The sequence below is a fragment of the Neovison vison genome, chromosome 7 (assembly GCF_020171115.1).
Source record: "Neovison vison isolate M4711 chromosome 7, ASM_NN_V1, whole genome shotgun sequence".
NCBI classification, from domain to species: Eukaryota; Metazoa; Chordata; class Mammalia; order Carnivora; family Mustelidae; genus Neogale; species Neogale vison.
Window position 1 is genome coordinate 6,868,148 of NC_058097.1, and position 19,344 is coordinate 6,887,491.

Consider the following 19,344-nt stretch of genomic DNA (forward strand, 5'->3'; position numbering starts at 1 on the left):
CATGTTTGAGAGGAAATCATAAAACCAAACAAGGGATGGAAAAAGCAATGGAGCACCAGAAAGCAGAGAGTAAAAAAGCTTCCAGCAAAAGCAGTAAAAGATGCCACGCTTGGAATAAGGTCTGACACATGCCATGTGAAGAAGTTCATGCCTTTATGACAAAAACACAAAAACAAAAACAAAAAACCCAAAACAGCAAAACAACTTTGTTTTGTTTGGCATATATACTTTTGAGAATAACAAAGTCACCATGGAGATATATTTTTTCAAAAAATATTTCTCAAATATTTGACCACTTCACTGATAAACTAAAAATGAGTATCACTTTTTTTTTTTTTTTTTTGACAGAGAGAGATCACAAGTAGGCAGAGAGGTAGGCAGAGAGAGAGGAGGAAGCAGGCTCCTAGCTGAGCAGAGAGCCCGATGTGGGGCTCAATCCCAGGACTCTGGGATCATGACCTGAGCTGAAGGCAGAGGCATTAACCCACTGAGCCACCCAGACACCCCAATGAGTATCACTTTTTACGATTGTTTTCTTGTTTCTTTTTTGTAGCCTTCTGTCCCTTAATAGTAACTTTCTTGATAGTCACGATCCAAGTCAGTGGCAGGGCCTAGGCAATGTTTCTGTTATGCCAGCCCTCACTATTTTGACTTTGTGGACTTAGCACAAAGTTACAAATGTGTGTATTTTGTTATTAGTAAGGCGATACAAAATTTAGAGTTTTTTTTTCCTGCAGTTTGTTAAAAGGAATGAATATTGGTACTCTTCCAGTTCAAGCGTTACAGACAATGCTTGAATTTATTCACATTGTTTGGATATTTGCTCCTTTCACACACACAGGTTATCAAATGTAGGGCCACAGACGTTAGTCTGGGAACACTGACAACCTAGGAATCCCCTTCATCTTTAGCCTGCCTCTCCCGATATGTAAGCTAAAACATCAGTGTGTCCGCTCATCAACACTGTTGATACAACTGAGAGAACCCTTCGGGTTGAATGACTGCAAAGCAAGCATATTTACTGGACTACTTCTTGGCCGTAACTACATTATACTAGCCAACATCTTGATGAAACTCCATGTCTTTTGACAGTCTTTTAGATGTTGGGAGTATGAAGCCAGAAGATCGACATGCTCTTTCCCAGAACCTAATCTTACCAAGCGACACTTGAAAGCACTTCCAATGGGAACGAATACTTGAGACTACAAAGCCTTTGTCCCTAAATCCCCAAAGGTATACGTTTCCCCTCCTCTTTAAGAGGCTTCTGAGGACCAGAGTGAGAAGCATTGCTTGAAATAAAGCAGAGTAAATGCTTAGAGTCAATATTAGATGGCAAGTTTTGGTGAGGTTTGGACTGGAATTAAGGTAAACCTTCTAAAACTGAGGCCATAAAATATTACTTGAAAGCATCACCCTGTCAATTTGCCACTACTAAGACTACAGCTTCACAACTGGACTGACATGGATACATTTTCTTCTGATAAAAAGAAGCTTCAAACCTTACTCAGCATCTTTCAGGTAAGTCTACAAAAAATTGTTTTTATTTCCCCTTTATATCAAGGAATCAGAAACACATTGACTAAGGAACTACTCATATTCTAACCCTCTTATTTTTGCTCGTAAGCTAGAATTGTATTATTTACGAAGATAAACGGCATCGTGTTATAAAATGGTCGCCTTCAGCAAATGCATGAAGTGGAGTCATCTCCTTTGAAATCCTTCCAAAACTTAAAACCGTAAGGTGTGTTACTTTTATCAGATAAAAACTTCACATCAAAATAGAAAGTTTAGTAACGGCAGGTCTTTTCATTTTCATCTACTCGGAAAATTATTAGTATATTTTCATGAACACAGGTAAAACAGTTATGAAAATAACTAGGCACAACCATTGCATCCTGTGACTATCAGCAGATGATGGGTTTGTGAAAGTCAAGGCAACAAAACAGGTCACATTATGAGTACGTCAAAGAATTCACACACAAAAAAGGTAGAATTCTCACTTCTCTTTAATCACTGAATTTCAGTTATTACGAATAATCTTAGGACAATTCAGGTAACTAAGGTTTTTGGGAGGGAAAACAATTCTTGTACATAAAGAACTATGACATGCTCAATTTTTCTGTAAATAACTCTACTGGCTGGATTAATTAACAAACATTTTCACAGGAACGAATTTTTTAAAGCCAAAGATCACTGCATTTATATTTACAAAAAAGCCATAAACAAACATGCACTTCTCCTTTGCTGGGAGAATTTAAATCAATGTTCAAACATTAAGGCAGTGACAATTCTAAAGCAATGAAATTCTAGTTAAGGCTTTATGTTTGTTTTGAAACCCATAGTCATAGGCCACTGTGACCAAAGCAAACTCTTATCTACCAGGTTGGGTTCATCTCTCCAGGATATGTTTATTCACTACCAACTATTCTTCTATGGGACAGGAATTAGTAGTAATATCATCTATTTACTTGGGGTTATTAGTCCACTCCTTAAGTTTTATTTTGAGGATTTAGCCTTCAGCAGCATAAGCGTGCCACAGAAGGAACTTTTTCTTAACAAACTTTGAAAATGTACAGGCTGCACTGATTTTTTCCTTGGGTGAAAGTTGGACAACAATCCTAAATACAGTTAACCTCCAAAGCAGGTATGACCATGCTCCTATCTAAAAACATGGATGTCCTCGATTACTGAAATAACTGGTCTTCACCTCCTTTTCTTTGAAGACTGGTATTGCCGTCTAAACAAAGCAACAAAATGCAGAATACCGTATCTTAGGTGGATCTCTTCTATACTCGCTATCCTCAAGGCACAGTAACATCCTTGCTAGCCCAATGTCTTTCCTTATTCAAGGAAAAGATGAGAAGTGGATGGGAAGCTTCACTTTAGAGTAACTGTTGATTGCACTCTTGCCCGATCACCTTACACTGAAATTTAGCTGTGGGGGGGGGGGAGATGTCCTTTTTCTCTTTCCTTTATTTTTTTTAAACATTTAGAGAGACAAAACTCAGATCCAGCCTATGGGTACATTTTGAGAAGCAGCTGTGGAGTACCACCCTCGCCTACTGGGGAGAACAGGAGGGATGTTCCCAGGGCACACTCCAGAATGAGTTTCCACGGCTGGGATGACGTACAGTTACTTGGACTAGAAGGATCGCTATTTACACTAAGTGCTTGCCGCTACTTCTCGAAGCAGTAATTGTACAGCAACAAGTCTCGTGAGGAAGTACTGTACATGTGGGTTGGTCTCAGTTCATGTAAAGGAAGAATGGCACTGACTACATGGAGATGGTCTCAGAAGCTAAAGACGGCTGTAGTTCTCCTTTGTCTTCAAGTCAGAAAAAAGCGAGATGTCAAAGCAGATGAAGCCGTAGGCAGCATGAGTCCCACACCATCTGAGCGCCGGCTCTTACATCTGATGTGTGGCATCTGATTTCTTTAGATTCACTATCAGGAAACAGGAATTTCTAACAAGCACTGTCAAATATTTTAGGAGCAATTTAAGTTAAGCAAGACACATTTCCACTGAAGTGTTTTGAAGGTCTGAAAAGTCTGTACCCTAGTACCTGGTAAGCTTGGCTTTAGCTAATGCTAGATGGGTTTGAAAGGCGTGAAATACACTTGTGTTTTGAAGATGGGAAGACTAACCATGACAGGGCAAATGTAGGCAACACAGAAACAGTATTATTTAGACCAACATCTTACACTTTATCATACACTCACATTTATACACAAATTTCATGTTTACAAGTACAAAAGGCAAAGACCCTCCAAGAACTGAAGTAAATGCATCAGTAACTACATTCAATAGCGTTAACACTGTTGTCCCGCTCTCCATTTTCCAAACGCAGAAGAAAATCATCAATGCCGTCGCACGCTTGGACTTCACTTTTAGAAGTCAGAGACCCTGTGTAGTTCTGCACATGTCTGGGTTTCTACAGAGCTGAACTGAGATTCCATTGTATTCCAGGCCAAATCGGCCAGAAGAAAGTCATCCATTGCTGTTTGAGTTTCGTTGCTGGTGAAGAACAAGCTCCCCAGGGTTTCGAAGCCAGAATTCATGGTCTGTGTCTCTGTACTGTTCAACTGAACTTTGCTCTCTACAGCAGGTACGTTTTTAGCAGCGGAGATTCCTTCAGTCTGGGTCTCTGTGTCAGATGAATCAGTACTCATGGAAAAGCTGGAGTGTTTCAGAATACTTCCCAGAGGCAGGTGGGGGCTACTGTCTAAAAAGAAGTTTAAGTCTGTCTGTGTCTGCGTGTCAAACATTTCAAGGCCCAAGAAGTTAGAATTTCCCCTACAACTATAGGACTGAGCAGATGTGTCTGCAAGGAAGAAGTCCGTCTGGGTCTCTATGTCCAGCGATTCCAAGACAGGCTCGGTGGTCATGGTGTTAAGCTCACTCTCTTCAGTTTGAGTCTGGATATTTGAGGCAGACAAGAACTCTTCAATATCAAAATCAATTGCGGGATTCTGGGTTGGGCCAGATGGGAGCTGGGGGTCAGGTCCGGTACTTGTGTCAGACAAAAGACCACGACTGTCCAGTGTCTGACTGGGGAGATTACTTGACAAGATGTTTTCTAAATCGCTTAATAAATCTATAGTTTGGGTCTGATTATCTGTCATGTTCTGTGAAGGAAGCATGCTGTGCTGTGCACTGAAGGTTATAATTGGTGCTGATTTCTCAAGATCTTGATTTAAAGTCTTAGGGTGGGTCTGAGGTAACAAATCATGAGCGACGGTCTCTGCTACTAAGCTGCTGCTTATAATACTATCTGTAGAAACACCGTAGGATGAATGGACGCTCTCAAAAATGTCCCCACCCATAACAGCTTGGTCCATTGGTACTCGGTCATCTGTCAGACTTTGCATCCCACTCGTCTGGGTTTCTCTGGAGATCCCACCTGACTGGTAACAGGCATCCATAAACGAATCAGTCTGAGCAGCAATGGACGAGGTCACCTTGGAACTGGGCAAAAACGTTTGCGTATGAACACTAATGGGAAGGGAGACTTGAGAACCAAACGTCAAATCTGTTTGAGAACAAGAAGATACAGAGGAATCAGGCCCAGCCCACGGCGTGGAAGGTATGAAGTGCTGCGTGGCATAAGACAAGTCTGTCTGTACGTTGATTGAAGAAATACTGTTCTTCTGACATGTGTTCCCTAGTTCTTGTAAAGGATTAGACAGACTCTTACCCAAGTTCACTTGAACGCCTGTACTAATTGGCTCCATGGCAACAGGACTTACAATTTTTGGAAGAGGGAGACTTTCCTTCAGACAGCCAGCCTCCGAATCGAGGCCGAGGATCAGGGTTCCAATTGACAAGGGCAGTATGTGCACAGCGCCAGGGGCAGAACCCTGGTGGTCGACACCCAACACCACAGGCTGGGCCAAGGAGTCAGCTGTAGGCACGAAGATAGGCATGGGAGAAAACTGCATAACAGGAAGTTTCACCACAGCCACTTTGGGCTTGGGTAAAAGCAACTTCTGAGGGTATCTTGGAGGTGTTGTAAGAGTCTGCTTTCCGGCATTAGAGCTGCAAGAGTCTTCAAAAGAAGTGACCAGCTTTATATCTGAAGTTTCCAGTTCTTGAGTGTCTGGTCTTGCAGCTGGTTGGGTGCTCAAGGCCTCAGTGGTCTTACTGGACAACTTCTGGCTGTGCAAGCAGCTCTCCATTTTCCTTTTCTTACTAGGTGGATCCCTGAAACCAAGGACAGAGTTAACAAGAGAAAAACAAGAGTTTAGGCTGCAGCTTTCTTCAACCCTGGTGCAGTCTCTTCAATTATTTACAAATGCTGTTCCCCACACCTAGAGCAGAGATCAGAATCCACCAGGGGAGGGGAGATCCATCCTTCTGTGCCTCTATGAGAACTGGGACTACTATATGGTGGGCAGAAGTGGAGGACCATGCAGGTAGGGAAGGAGGAAGCCCATCTTTTTTGGGGCATACCTCTAAGTACTCTAGTACTCAGCTTAGCTCTATAAGCACGAGGGAGCTAACAGATTATATAATGCAACTTTTACTGTTCCTAAAGTAGGAAGCTATTACTCCAAATATAAATTTGACCTTTAAGATGAAGTACAGTTTCATGATAAAACTTAACTCTTTAGCAATTTAATAACATCCCTCTGATGAAAAATGCTTCAAGCTGGGCTTTTCAATTGGGAAGAAATAAGGAAGAACAACTGGGTTAGACAGATGTGGATCCTTTGCTAGTACCGCTCGCCTTTCCGAAAGGTCCCCCCTTTCACGTCATGTTTTTCGCTGTTAGTCCTCCTTTCTCCCTGCACTACCAGCTTTCCAGGAGTTTCGTCTGAAATTCTTCCCATAGCGACTGACTCCTGGGCCACTGTTTCTTCCCCTTTACCTGTGCTCTGCCGGGATCTCATGGCCAGTGCGGTAGACGTGAGACTGTAACGCAGTTCTGCTGGCATAGGGACAGCCGCACGTGCACTGGAAGGTCTTGCCGCAGTCCTCAGCGTGCCTTTTCAAGTCCCACTCCGTGCCATAGGAATTGCTGCACTTACTGCACTTATGCTTCTTTTCGGCGTGCATCTTCATGAAGTGCTAGGAAGAACACAGAGGACCAAAGTGGAAAACCACATTGCTCAAAACATTTGAAAAAACCAAACCTGTACATGCATTAATAATGAGTCTATAGGACAAGCGAGAGCGGTCTACATCAAAAGAATGGAAAAGCAGGCAAAATGCAGTTTACCACACGCCCCTTCTCCCTGTCACTGCTGCTTTGTGAAAAGAGAGAACCCTGTTTTGGTGGCAATTCATGGCACCCGGTTGGGTTTACGAACTAGTGCTGGAGGCAGGAGAAAGTCTGCCATGCTTTTCTCAGGACCGCTTGAGCCAACCCTCGGGAGAGTAGTTCAGCTGCCAGTCCCTGCCAGTCCTACGTGACCTCTTTCCCCACTCACTGAGCCCCTCCCTCCTCTGAAGGCAGCTGCTTCTGGAACTCTTCCTGACTTCTGCGGCTTCGTCCTTCCTTAAGAGAATTCTTCCTCTGTGCCTTTGCTCCTCGGGCCTTGGAGGCACACAGTCACACAAGAGACGTGGAGCACACATTTCTCATTTGCTGCGGAACCGGTCTTCTCGCCCTTCTCTCCAAACCCACTTCTGGACATGTTCTCCAGAACAAGCCACGTCTCCTTCACTCTTGTTACACCCCACTCCTGTTTTCCTCAACACGGAGACTCCCGGGTAGGGCTATCCTCACAGGCAGAATTTGAGAATTCTCCAGTTATGGTTTGGTAAATGATTAGAATGCACATTAGGTTTACATCACCTGCATTTCACCTTCAGAGAAGTATACTTAAGACAAATAAAATACCTGTTTTACGAGAGAAAATTGAGAAAATGGTCTGTCAGGGCCTCTAGGACATCCTTCAATGGGACAACAGTAGAATTTTGGTACAGTTTTCAAATCCTTTCTTATTGTTGGATTTACTATGCCATCCTGCAAAAGAAAAAATTACTTTATATAATTATTAAAAAAAACAAAACAAAACAAAACAGTGGAACCGGCTGGGACCAGAAGCAAGGAATGACTAAAGACGGGCATAAGAGATCTTTTAGGGGAGATAAAAATGTTCTAAAAGGATTGTCGTGCTGGTGGCACAACTACGTGGATCTACTGAATAATTAAATTTTTCACTTAAAATGGGTAGATGTTATGGTGAATCAAGCTGTAGCTCAATAAATCTATACAAATTTTTCAAAGCAGGGGCACCTCAGTGGGTTAACCGACTGCCTTCGGCTCAGGTCATGATCCTGGAGTCCCGGGACAGAATCCCACATCGGGCTCCCAGCTCAGCAGGGAGTCTGCTTCTCCCTCTGACCAACCCCCTTCTCATGCTCGCTCGCTTTCTCTCTCTCCCTGAAATAAATAAATAAAATCTTAAAAAATTTTTTTTTTCAAAACCAAAAAACCCTTTAAATGTTGTTTAAAAGTCTTCTATCCATTCCTTTAAAACTCCTCCTTCTAAACTTAAAATTTCTGTCCTTAAAGCCAGCTTTCTTTGTTTGTAAGTGGTATATTCCATTTCTCAGGCTCAACCCTAATTCTTCCCTTCCCTTTTACCCCACCCTCAATTATTGGAAGCCCCTAAAAAACCCCTCCTTTGACTCTGTTCTTCAGGCCTTCCTCCTGGCACCCTGACTTCCTCTGATCCTTAAACCCCTGAAGTAGGTGAAGGCAGTCAACGCAACTTATATATATATATACACACATATATAATATTAACTCATATAATCCTAATAATCCTTTGTTATTAAGTATGTGATCGTCTTTTTAGCTGGGAGTTTAAAATACCGCATGACTTCATTTAGCTTGGAGTGCTCTGTCCTGGCGCCCCAGATAAGCTCACATACTGCAGGTGTGACACACCTATGACCTCCAGCGTAATTCCTGTCTGGCCCTAAAGGGGGTGGGGTGGGGTGGGGTGGGGTGAGGTGGGGTGGGGTGGGGTGGGGAAGGACCTCTTGACAGGCCACTGGCAACAACTGGAGATACACTCGTGTAACCAGGGCTCAAGGGTAGAAGAGCGCCTGGTTCCGGGGGTCCCAAAAGAGACCAACTTTGGCCACTCACCACTGACACAAAGGCAGCGAGACAAGTGGTGGTGACCAAGAAAAGGGATTCATTTCAGTGAATCAAGTACCAGGAAGACAGTGGACTAACTTCTCTACGACTGTCTCCAAAGTGCTGAAAATACTTTCAGGTTTATGTAAGGAAAATGTAGGACAAAGGTCAGTGGATACGGGCAGGCAGGCAGAAAAGGTCAGGTCAGTCGCTATCTTGGAGTCAACCATGCGGGGTTCTTGCTGGTGTAAAGGGAATCCCTGTTGCTTGAGGGAATAGTTTTGGGTCCCTATCATGGGATGCCCCTCCCCTGGATCTTTTGCCTGAGTTAAGAGATGAGCTGGAAAGAAGAACATAATCAGTTAGAAAATACAGACTGAGGTCCAAGTGGAAGGGGTAGAACTTCCCTTTGACTCAAGCGTCAGCTGTTGCTGCAGCGCTCAGGTAGGTATCCTGGTCATCTAGTGTTCTGATTAGCGAGGATTCAATACTGTTGGAACATGTCCACCTCCCTCTCTACCAGTAGTGCTTCTGGAGAAGTGAGAAATGAATAATCACGTGGCTAAGACTTCTTCCCTTTGCCTTCCCAGTGGATCTCAAGAGGAACATGTTGACCTTGTTGAGTTTGTGTCCACTCATTTAGAGGGAAAATAAGCTGTTCTTGTTTTATTTTAAACAACACAATTTATCTTTCCATATCAAATTCAATTAGTCCTCCATGTCTTCCACACTGGTCCATTCTTTTACAATCCTACTGCGCCATACTGCCCAGATATTCATATTCATTTGGGTTATTTACATGGTCTCTTACATAATTTTCCTTCCTCTTCTAATGTTATAACAAATGTGACATTCTGAAAACTTTTTTGTATGTATCACCTAACTGTGTTATGCCTCAAATCTCCCATTATAGCCGTATCTTTTTCTGTTCCCTTTTCATACACCACCCTACTCAGCCTCACATTCTTCCCACTTCCAATTGCACAGTCTATGAAGGCCCAATTTGCCCTACATTCTCCTGGCTCTCTTCAGGCAGACTGCGATGGTGGAAAAAGCACCTGGCATTGAAAGACCTACAAACCACTTCTACCAGTTAGGGTAGTTGCCTTAACCTCTCTGAGTCGGTTTACTCATTTCTGAGATAGATACAGTAGTTAACTCTCAAGATGATCTTGTATTGGATTAGCATAAAGCCAAGCCCAGATCATAGCCTCAATAAACAACACTCCCTTGTTCTGCTCACTACCACCCAGATGTAGAGATCTGTTTCCTGTTTGAATTCTGAGATAATGAAACTTAAGCTATTTTAAATATTACCATTTTTCCCCCAGAATTCTTTCTCTCCAACTAACTTTCTTAAGGGCAGAGACTATTCTGTACACCTCTTGGTATTGTCTTAATGCTTAAAGAAGAGAGCATTTGCCTGCTAACTGGCATTTTTTTGAAAGGCAGTCCAGCGTAGGGTGGTGGTTTTCAACCCTGGAGCCTGTGAAAAATCACAGGAGACACTTTAGTTTGGAGTGGGGGGGATTAGGGATCCATACTTGGTTTTTAAGTCTCCCCACATAATCCGAAAATACAGTCTAGCTTTGGAACCCCTTGCATAGTGGTTAAACCCCTGGGTTCTGGAATGTGGACTGCCGTAGTTTGAATTCTCTACTTTGCCACTTTCTTGTGACCTTGAGAAAATGAACTGCCTTGGTTTCCTTACCTGTGAAGAAGGTAAAGCAGGATCTACTTCATGGTTGTTGTGGGGACTTAGTCATTAACACAGTGCTTATCATGTGATCACTCAATTAGTTATTATTGCTATTTGCTATAGAGAGTTTTGTTTCTTCTTTTGCTTTCTGCCAACCAACTTAATGCCAAAGATCTAATATAAACCAGTACTTTACATTAAATTACTGTCCTTGTGAAAGTCAGACTGAAAGGCTCTCTGTTAAAACCCTGGCAGCCACTAGCTTTAATGGCAACTGACATGGTCTCTTATCACCAAACCATCCTACTCACCAGTTCACCTAGTGTTTTGTTTTCTTTTCAATGAAATACTTTCAGTTAACTTGGTATTTTTCCCTCTAGTGTTATTAGTAAGAAACAATGACATGTGGGGAGAATATTAAGACTGAGAAATTCTTCATTCACCTGACCATGTATGATCAAATTCCTCTTAGTGATACGCCAGGGAGATGGCTCCTGTGTATGTTCCAGGCTGTTGAGATGCTCCACAAAATTGCCTACAAGGTCACTACAAAATTCATGCTCACTTCTAATACACTCAACTCTGCTTTGCATGCCTTTTAAAAAACTTTTAATTTTTATTTTTAAGTGTTTTATTTGTTTATTCATGAGAGACAGAGAGAGAGAGAGAGAGACAGAGGGAGAAGCAGGCTCCCCGCAGAGCAGGGAGCCAGATGCGGGACTCAATCCTAGGACCTGGAATCATGACCTGAGCCAAAGCAGACACTTAGACTGAGCCAACCAGGTGCCCTAACAAGCCCCCCTCCTATTTTTAAAATATTTTATTTATTTATTTGACAGACAGAGATCACAAGTAGGCAGAGAGGCAGGCAGAGAGAGAGAGGAGGAAGCAGGGTCCTTGCCGGGCAGAGAGCCCGATGCGGGGCTTGATCCCAGGACCCTGGGATCATGACCTGAGCTGAAAGCAGAGGCCTTAACCCACTGAGTCACCCGGGCACCCCTAACATGCCCTTTTTATTATCCCCTTTTAAACTCCTAATCATGTTCTCAAAGACATGTTCACTTCACTTTTTAAAAGAAGTTAACGTTTTAGAGATGTTTTAGGTTCACAGCAAAATTGAGCAGAAAGCACAGAGAGTTCCCATATATCCCTCCCTCCCTCCCCAAACATGAATAGCCTGTTCCGCTATTAACATTATCCCCTACCAGAGTGGTACATTTGTTCCAATCAATGAACCTACATTGGCACATCAGTATCACCAAAAATCCACTTAGAGTTCATTGTTGCTGTTGTATATTCTATGGCTTTTGACAAGTGTGTAATGATAAACATCCACTGTTACACAATCACACAGTATTTTCACTGCCCTAAAAATCCTCTGTGCTTACACCTATTCCTAATATTCCCTTAAACCCACATGACAAGGACTAATCTTTTTGCCTTCTCCAGAAAGTCATACAGTTGGAATGATGCAGTAGGTACCCTCTTCATATTAGCTGCTTTCATCGAGTATACTCCTGACCTGAATTTCTGCCACGTCGTTTCATGGCTTGAGAGCTCATTTCTTTTTCGTGCTGAGTAATATGCCATTCTCTGGAGGTACCGCAGTTCATCTACCCATTCACCTACTGGTGAACATCCTGCCAGATTCCGAGTTTTGGCAATTAGTCCCTTCTCTTTACGTGTCTTCCACCACCTCCTTCACCTTTCCGTTTTCACTGTTACATCATTAGTTCAAGTCATGACGACTCTGTTTGGACTTTAATCATTAGCCTCTTGACTCATTTCTAGAACTTCAATCTTTTTTTCATTCACTTTGCCAGATTCATTTTTCTAAAGTATAACTCTGATCATGCCATTACCTCACTCGAACATTTTTAGTGGCACCCCATATCTTGCTGGGTCCAAATTTCTCTAGCTTGAGACATTCCAGTCCCTTACTATAAATACTTCGAATTGCCTTTCTCTTCTGTTACTTACCTGTTTTGTCTAATGGAACTACTTGAAATCCCCCAAACCTTTTCAAGGGGAAGAAAGTATTTGTATCATCTGTTGCATTTGGCAATGTCTGGACAGAGTAAATGTTTAATAAAAACTGGGAGCATTATACTGAACATGTTCACGTGGCCATCAAAGCCAAAACTATATCATGCACGAAGATGAAACACTAAAGACAGCTGTAATGGACACCAACCATCCCCTGGTGGCCTTTATTACAGGAATGGCAACAATCTGAGAGTGTTCACTTTCCCGCTTTCTGAGGGCCAACTCCTCACCCTCCCTATCACCATCTCCCCATCCCAGTTCCAGGGCCTTCCTGTCCTGAGACAATAAACTCAAAAGACAGGATGGCTGGAGGGGGCACCTGGGTGGCCCAGGCTCAGGTTGTGATCCTGGGGTCCTGGGGTGAAGCCCGGCATTGGACTCTCTGCTTTAAAGCGGAGAGCCAGGGCGCCTGGGTGGCTCAGTGGGTTAGGCCGCTGCCTTCGGCTCGGGTCATGATCTCGAGGTCCTGGGATCGGGTCCCGCATTGGGCTCTTTGCTCAGCGGGGGGCCTGCTTCCCTTCCCCTCTCTCTGCCTGCCTCTCTGCCTACTGTGATCTCTCTCTGTCAAGTGAATAAATAAAATCTTTAAAAAAAAAAAAATGAAATCTAATAAATAAATAAATAAATAAATAAATAAAGCGGAGAGCCGGCTTTCTCCTCTCTCTCTGCCTGCTGTTCTGCCTACTTGTGATCTCTGTCTGTCAAATAAATAAATAAAATCTTAAAAAAAAAAAAAAAAGACAGGATGGCTGAGATGAGGATGGGGGAGATAAGAAATGGGGGTGGCACAAAACCACATGAACCACAGTGAGAGTCATGTTTTGTTCTGGCATCCTCTATCTATGTTCAAAAACAAAATTCACCAGACTTCTTGTACTTCATCTTTTGTATGCATGACTAAAAGGAGAACACAAAAAATACTTCATGTTTTGCATTCCTTTTTTGGGTACCTGTTACACAGAACATTTTAAAGTAAAAAAAACCAAGCATTTCAAAAATGTTTATGAAACATTTTAACTAAAAGAATTTGGGGAAAAAAAAATCTGTGAGAGGAAATAATAAACAAGATGGAAAAAAGTAAACACATGGAAGAAGAGAAAACCAGGAGTAAGGACGCACTTTAAGGAGAAAGGGTAAAAGGAAAAGATTTTAAGAACAATGGCAAAAACTGGTGGGGAAAAAAAAGGCACTATAACTACACCAGCACCTGACTGCCTTCACAGAAAGCATCCAAGAAGAAAATCAGTTCGCTCTGTTGTCTTCTTACTGTAAATTTAAAATTGCAGGTCTTTGTATAATATGGCCTACAGAATGACCTGGAACCTTTCTTTTCCTTTGTTTTTTCCTTAAAACAAATTTCCTTGCAAATCATTAAAAGCAAACCCTGGACCGAACATATCCTTTAAGCCAGGTTTCAAAAATAAAAATGCTGCTGGGTTAGAGGTTCTTTAAGGGCCAGCCTGTCCCCTTCACTGTTTTCAAACAAGAAATAAAAGAATCTCTGAGAAATGTCCATTTACTCCTACTCTTCCTTTTCCTTAATCCCCAGCTTTCATTTCCTCAGGAATCCCCCTGTAGGCAAGGGAGATTTCCTAGGAGGAGATTTCCTACCGGGGGATGAAATAGAGACATGTATCTTAAGAACCGGCATAACACCAAAACACAGCTGTCCCTACACCTTACAATCCAATCCCTATTCTTAACCACTATCGTTCAGAAGGGTTGGTTAATTATTTACATTAAGAAGGGAATATTTGTTTGGGGACAGGGTACCCTGTGAAGAAAGTCTAGAATAAAATAAGGACCACACAGCAACTAATGGGGAAGGGGATAAAAGATTATCATAACCCAGAAAAAATAAAAACTAGGAAAGAAACTAGAATTTTGCAAGTGCCAGTAACCAAGAGAAAGAGCAGGAAAAATTCCTACTGAATATTATGCAAATCTGCCAAGCAGCTAAACTCAGGCTACCTTCAGAGCAGTAAGCAGGCAGGCACTTGATTGGTACCTGAGTAGCTCCAAAAAGCCTTCAAAACCACTGGGAGCTCCCAGGCAGCTCTTCTCCCCAGGCCTCCTCCTCCTCCCTCCCTCCTCCCAATACTTTGAAAACAACAAGTGTCAAGAGTAATGTTTGAACTCAAGAGCCTTCTCCTCAGGATGCAGACCGAGAGTAAGAGATTCACCCCACTGGGGCACCTCTGTAAAGGTACACAAAGGCTGCTGTGTCACACAGGTCACGCTCGTGAAAGAAAATGAACCCCTTTCCTCCCATACAGCAGATGCTCATGGTTGGCTGAGTGCTGTGGTTAGAAAGGCAGAACAAGGCAGCAAAGTGAGCCTCTCCGACAAGAAAAAAATAAAAAACAAAAACAATGATGGTTCTGGGTGAGATTCCTTTAATTCCTCCTGAAACAGGTCTCCGTAATGACCTATGAAGGAAAATCAGGAGAGTCCACTTTTACCTTCAACATTTTTAGTTCAGAAAGGGATCTTGAGGGCACTGTCCTGGGTTTAGACAAGAGACATCTGAAAACCGGCTTAGAATTGGGAGAATGACTTCACATAGGTTCTAAGCAAGGGAGGATACTGTTGCTCTGAAAAGTCCGGGTAAAAATTTGACTATCAAAATTTTTATCTGCCTCAACCATATGCCTCCTTCTTAATCTCATTATACTTTGTATGCGCACTGTATATTGTACGTGTTTGTGCATTTTGTAAATGTACGGGTATCTAGATATTCCTAAACTCAACGTCTTTTAAAAACATAATTAGAAATAGACCTCCTATGCTATCACGCTAGTAGTCCTGAAGAGTAAATGGTATCTTTGTGCTTAACAGATGCTTCGCAAAGTCTTGAGAGTGAAAGAGCTCCAGACAGGAACTCCAGACAAAAGGATAATAAAACTGTGAGCGTCAATTTCTGGACCAATCCAGTCCTGGCCAGACGGGCAGCTTCTCTTGGGCTCAGAGATGTGAAGTGTCCTGGCTGGTTCTCAGTGAGGACAGGGTAGGAGAGGTGGGCGATGGCCGTTGTCTGTGAGCCGAGAGCATCAAGGCATGTAGAATTTCTGCAAACACGTAGTTCACCCACTCAAGTTGAAATCAAAAGGAAGAATTTCGTTGAAATTTAGTATGAGAGAGAAAACACAAGGTCGAAGAGCATTCCCAAAGACCACGGAAGAGGTACTGCACTCGAGTCCTGGAAGGAACGGCCTCTGTTCTGAGGGAAACCGCAGCCCCACCTGCAGGGTCCCCCCCAGCACACCTCCTGGCCCGGCTCCCTCATCTTCACGGGGGACCCGTGCTGCATCTGTTCAGCTGGTGCCCGACGGGGGCGGCCTCTCATGGGCACCAATGTCTGGGCCACTAGAAACTATAACCTCGGATCAATTCTCCCCGGAAGCCCGATTCTGAGGAGGTCTCCAAGGAGGATCTCCGTGAAGGATCCCCGCTGCAGACAGAACCCGCAACACGTACTCCGGGAGGCGTTCGGACCATCCAAAGCTACATTCACGAAACTGCTGTGAGCGTCACGCTTCGGAATTCCGTCACTGTCGACACGGGGAGAAGCGAGTAAGGAGCGGGGGGAGGAAACTGCCCGTTGTAACGAAGGGGAAATTGGGACTTAACAGGTGTAGGGGGGGGGGCCGAGCTCTCCACAGACGCGCACTGAGGGGTAAAAATCACGGCCCCACTGCACAGACCGAGGAAGGGACGGTCCCACGACTGTCCTGTTAACGTACGGGCTCCCTTTGTAAGAGAAGTCCTGCGGGCAATTCCCCTTACGTCTCCCTCCTGAGCACACCCGGTTCTGCCGACACTGGGAAAACGAGGCAGAGCTGCGGCGCCCTTTTCAACGCCGGGCAGAAGCTGAAGGCCTCACGCAGGTACCGTGGGTGTGGTGGAAAGCGCTCGGGCTGGACAAGCGGACACCGGGTTTCAACTGCTGCTCCGGTCCGGCCGGCTGCGCAATCCGCTCCTCAACAGCAGGATGAGGACGAGACGGGCCTCCGCAAGTTACTGGAACTACCGAGGTCCCTGCGTCGAATGCCCGGGCCGCGAAGCCAGAGGCCAGCAGTCCCGGCTCGTCCGAGCCCCACAGCGGAGGGGCATGACACAGTGTTTTCCACTGGGAGTCCCTGCGTGCTGGCCCCCACTCTGCCCCGCCGGGACTCCCTGGCCGGTCTGGCCCGTTTTGTGGGTGGACGCCAGCCGGCGAGGCTACACACGCGCGCGCGCGCACACACACACACACACACACACACGCACGGCGCAATCCCGGGCGCGGGCCGGGATCCCGCACGCCCCGCACGCCCGAGCCCGCGCCCAAGCCCCGGAGCGCCAGGCCGGGGGAGGCGCCGTTCCGCGGCGGGCTCACCTGCAGGCGGTGGCTCTTGACCAGGTGCATGTTGAGCGCCGGGCTGTTGGGCAGGATCTTGCCGCAGCCGCGCACGGTGCACAGGATGTTGGTCCGCACGGCCCGGGACAGCTCGCTCACCGACGGCTGAATCAGCTCCCGGGCCGGAGGCGCGGGACCCGCGGGCTGCTGTCTCGCCGCCGCGGGCCGCGGCCGGCTGCCCCTCAGCCGTCCGGGGGGCCCCCACGGGCCCGAGGCGGCGGCGGCGGCTCCCCTCGCGGCCGTCGGGGCGGTCGGAACACCCGAGGCCAGAGCCGCGGACCCCGCCGCCGCCGCCTCAGACGCCGCCATGGCTCCCGCACAGCAGAAGAACCGAACGAACAGGCCCCGCCTCCCGCCGCAGCCACTTCCGGCAGGGGGCGGGGCCGCCGGCCTCATTAGCATCCGGCGGGACCGGGACGGCCGCGGCGCCCCCTGCCGGCCATGGAAGGCGTGTCTGCGGGAAGCCGCCGCCCGGTGAGGCAAGAGGGTTATAAAACTTCACAGGGTTCTTGGGAACAGGTGGAAGGTATTGGTCCCACTGATTCATTTTCATCTTCCCAGAAAACTTAACATTGGGCATTAATTGTATAGAAGAAAAAGCAATACGCTCAGGAACCTTATTTCCCCAAATATTAGAAACAACCCAAATATTCAATGGCAGGAGAGGCAATAGTATGTTAATTACATCTATTGTTCATTGAGGGTTTACCATGTGCTAGACTTTGGGGAAGGCACTTTTCACTTTGTATCTCATTTTGTCCTCAAAACAGGTGTCACGGGTATGTACTGTAAGTTTTACCCCATTTTGCAGAGAAGAAACTAGCTCCAGGTCGCATTGTACAAATAAGTAAGTTGCTATGGTTGAGTTAATCATTTTAAGGGAGACTGGATTTACTTGCCTGTATCTTTTTTGTTTTTGCCTCTTCACTGCTGAAGACATACTACTACTTAGGAGACAGTATGACTCAGGGCAGGGTTCCAAAACCTAAATACTTGGACGGACTAGCTAGACCAAGGAAATGAGCACAGGAGGCCATGTGTAGACAAAGGAGAGAAGTGAGGACTGGTGAAATGAAAAACCCATCCTTTGTTTAAAGGATGCTACTCATCTTTGGTGTTGCTAGATTTATTTTTCAAGGTTTTTATGTGAAAACTGCTAACTTACATGTATCAGAAGCCGTACTAGTTTTCTATTGCTGCAGTTACAAGTTTCCACCACCTTAGTGGCTTAAGTCAACACAGATTGTGGCAGAGTTCTGACAGAAGTACTACCCTAAGATCAAAGTGTGGGCAGGGCAGCATTTCTCCTGGAGGCTCTACAGAAGAATCTGCTTACTTGCCTTTTCCAGCTTCTCAGAGTCAGTAATGGTGAGTTGAGTATTCATCGTATCACGGACTTGTTCTCCATCAGATCTCGCCTATTTCTGTTCCACATTTTCCTCTGCCGTTCCACTTTTGAAGATCCTTCTGATTACAGTGACTTCATTCAGGAAGTCCAGAATAATTTCCCCTTTGCAAGTCCCTTCGCCTTGTAATGTATTTACAGATTTCAGGGATTAGGATATGGACATCTTTGAGTAGGGGGCATTATTCTGCCTATCACAGAAATTACTTTTGCTTTTAAAAGTACTGGGGGACAAACAAACAAACTGTACAGCTATGTGTGTGGGGGATAGCACCTACAGGCTCTTGTTTCTTTTGGCATGTCTCAGAGTGCAGGCTCTCAAATCTGAATGCCCGGGGTTAATGTGAGCTCAGCCACTTACTAGCATCGGCTTTGGCATTCACTAGAGTGGAATAAGACTAGTAATGCTGCCTGCCTTATAGGATTGTGGTGAAAATAAGATAATGCATATAAAATACTTAGGACTGACATAGCAAGTACTCCAAAAATGTTAGCTATTCGTTTTTGGAGACCCTACCTAATGTGCCATAAAGTCCTTTGGCAGTAGAGGTCTTTGAGTCTACACTTACTGATCCATCTGTCCCCAAGGCTGCATCTGAATGCGGTATGTGTCCCTGGATTATCAAGTACATAAGAGAAGTTCCTGTGCAAGACTGCGGCCTAGGAAGAAACTGAACTCACCTCCTCCATGGAATACACCAAATTGTATCTATTTAAAGGGGCACCTGGGTGGCTCAGTTGGTTGGGCGACTGCCTTCGGCTCGGGTCATGGTCCCAGAGTCCTGGGATCGAGTCCCACATTGGGCTCCCAGCTCCATGGGGAGTCTGCTTCACCCTCTGACCTCCCCTCTCATGCTCTCTCTCACTTTGTCTCTCTCTCTCTCAAAATAAATAAATAAAAATCTTTAAAAAAAAAAAAAAAAAGAATCATTCCTCCTAAAGAAGATCTGAGGGCCGACTGAACATCAAGTACATAACAGATAAAGGGTTCCGTGTATTCTCATTTCCTTAAGTAGGTACCTCTGTCTGAGAGGACCGTAGGGTACAGCCTCAAACGATTCTACTATGGCTGGATATTACGATAAGTGTCTTCCTTTTCAGGCTCTAACTGCATATCACTGCCAAGCACCAAGGAGGGCTGTGAGCCTGTGAGAATCCATCTAGAAAGCTGCAGAGCCTCTGTGCAGACCTAATAGAGGGC

General features: G+C 44.9%; 1 protein-coding gene across 1 annotated transcript; it reads right to left on the reverse strand.

Annotated features, from left to right (window-relative positions):
* Positions 1-1,988: 1,988 nt before the first annotated feature.
* On the reverse strand, positions 1,989-17,047 carry ATMIN (ATM interactor). Its single transcript, XM_044255673.1, has 4 exons — positions 16,718-17,047; positions 7,344-7,469; positions 6,369-6,568; positions 1,989-5,701 (listed from the first exon to the last, which is right to left on the reverse strand). The coding sequence occupies exons 1-4, from the start codon at positions 17,045-17,047 to the stop codon at positions 3,889-3,891; spliced, it is 2,469 nt and encodes an 822-aa protein (XP_044111608.1). The 3' UTR covers positions 1,989-3,888.
* Positions 17,048-19,344: the final 2,297 nt, after the last annotated feature.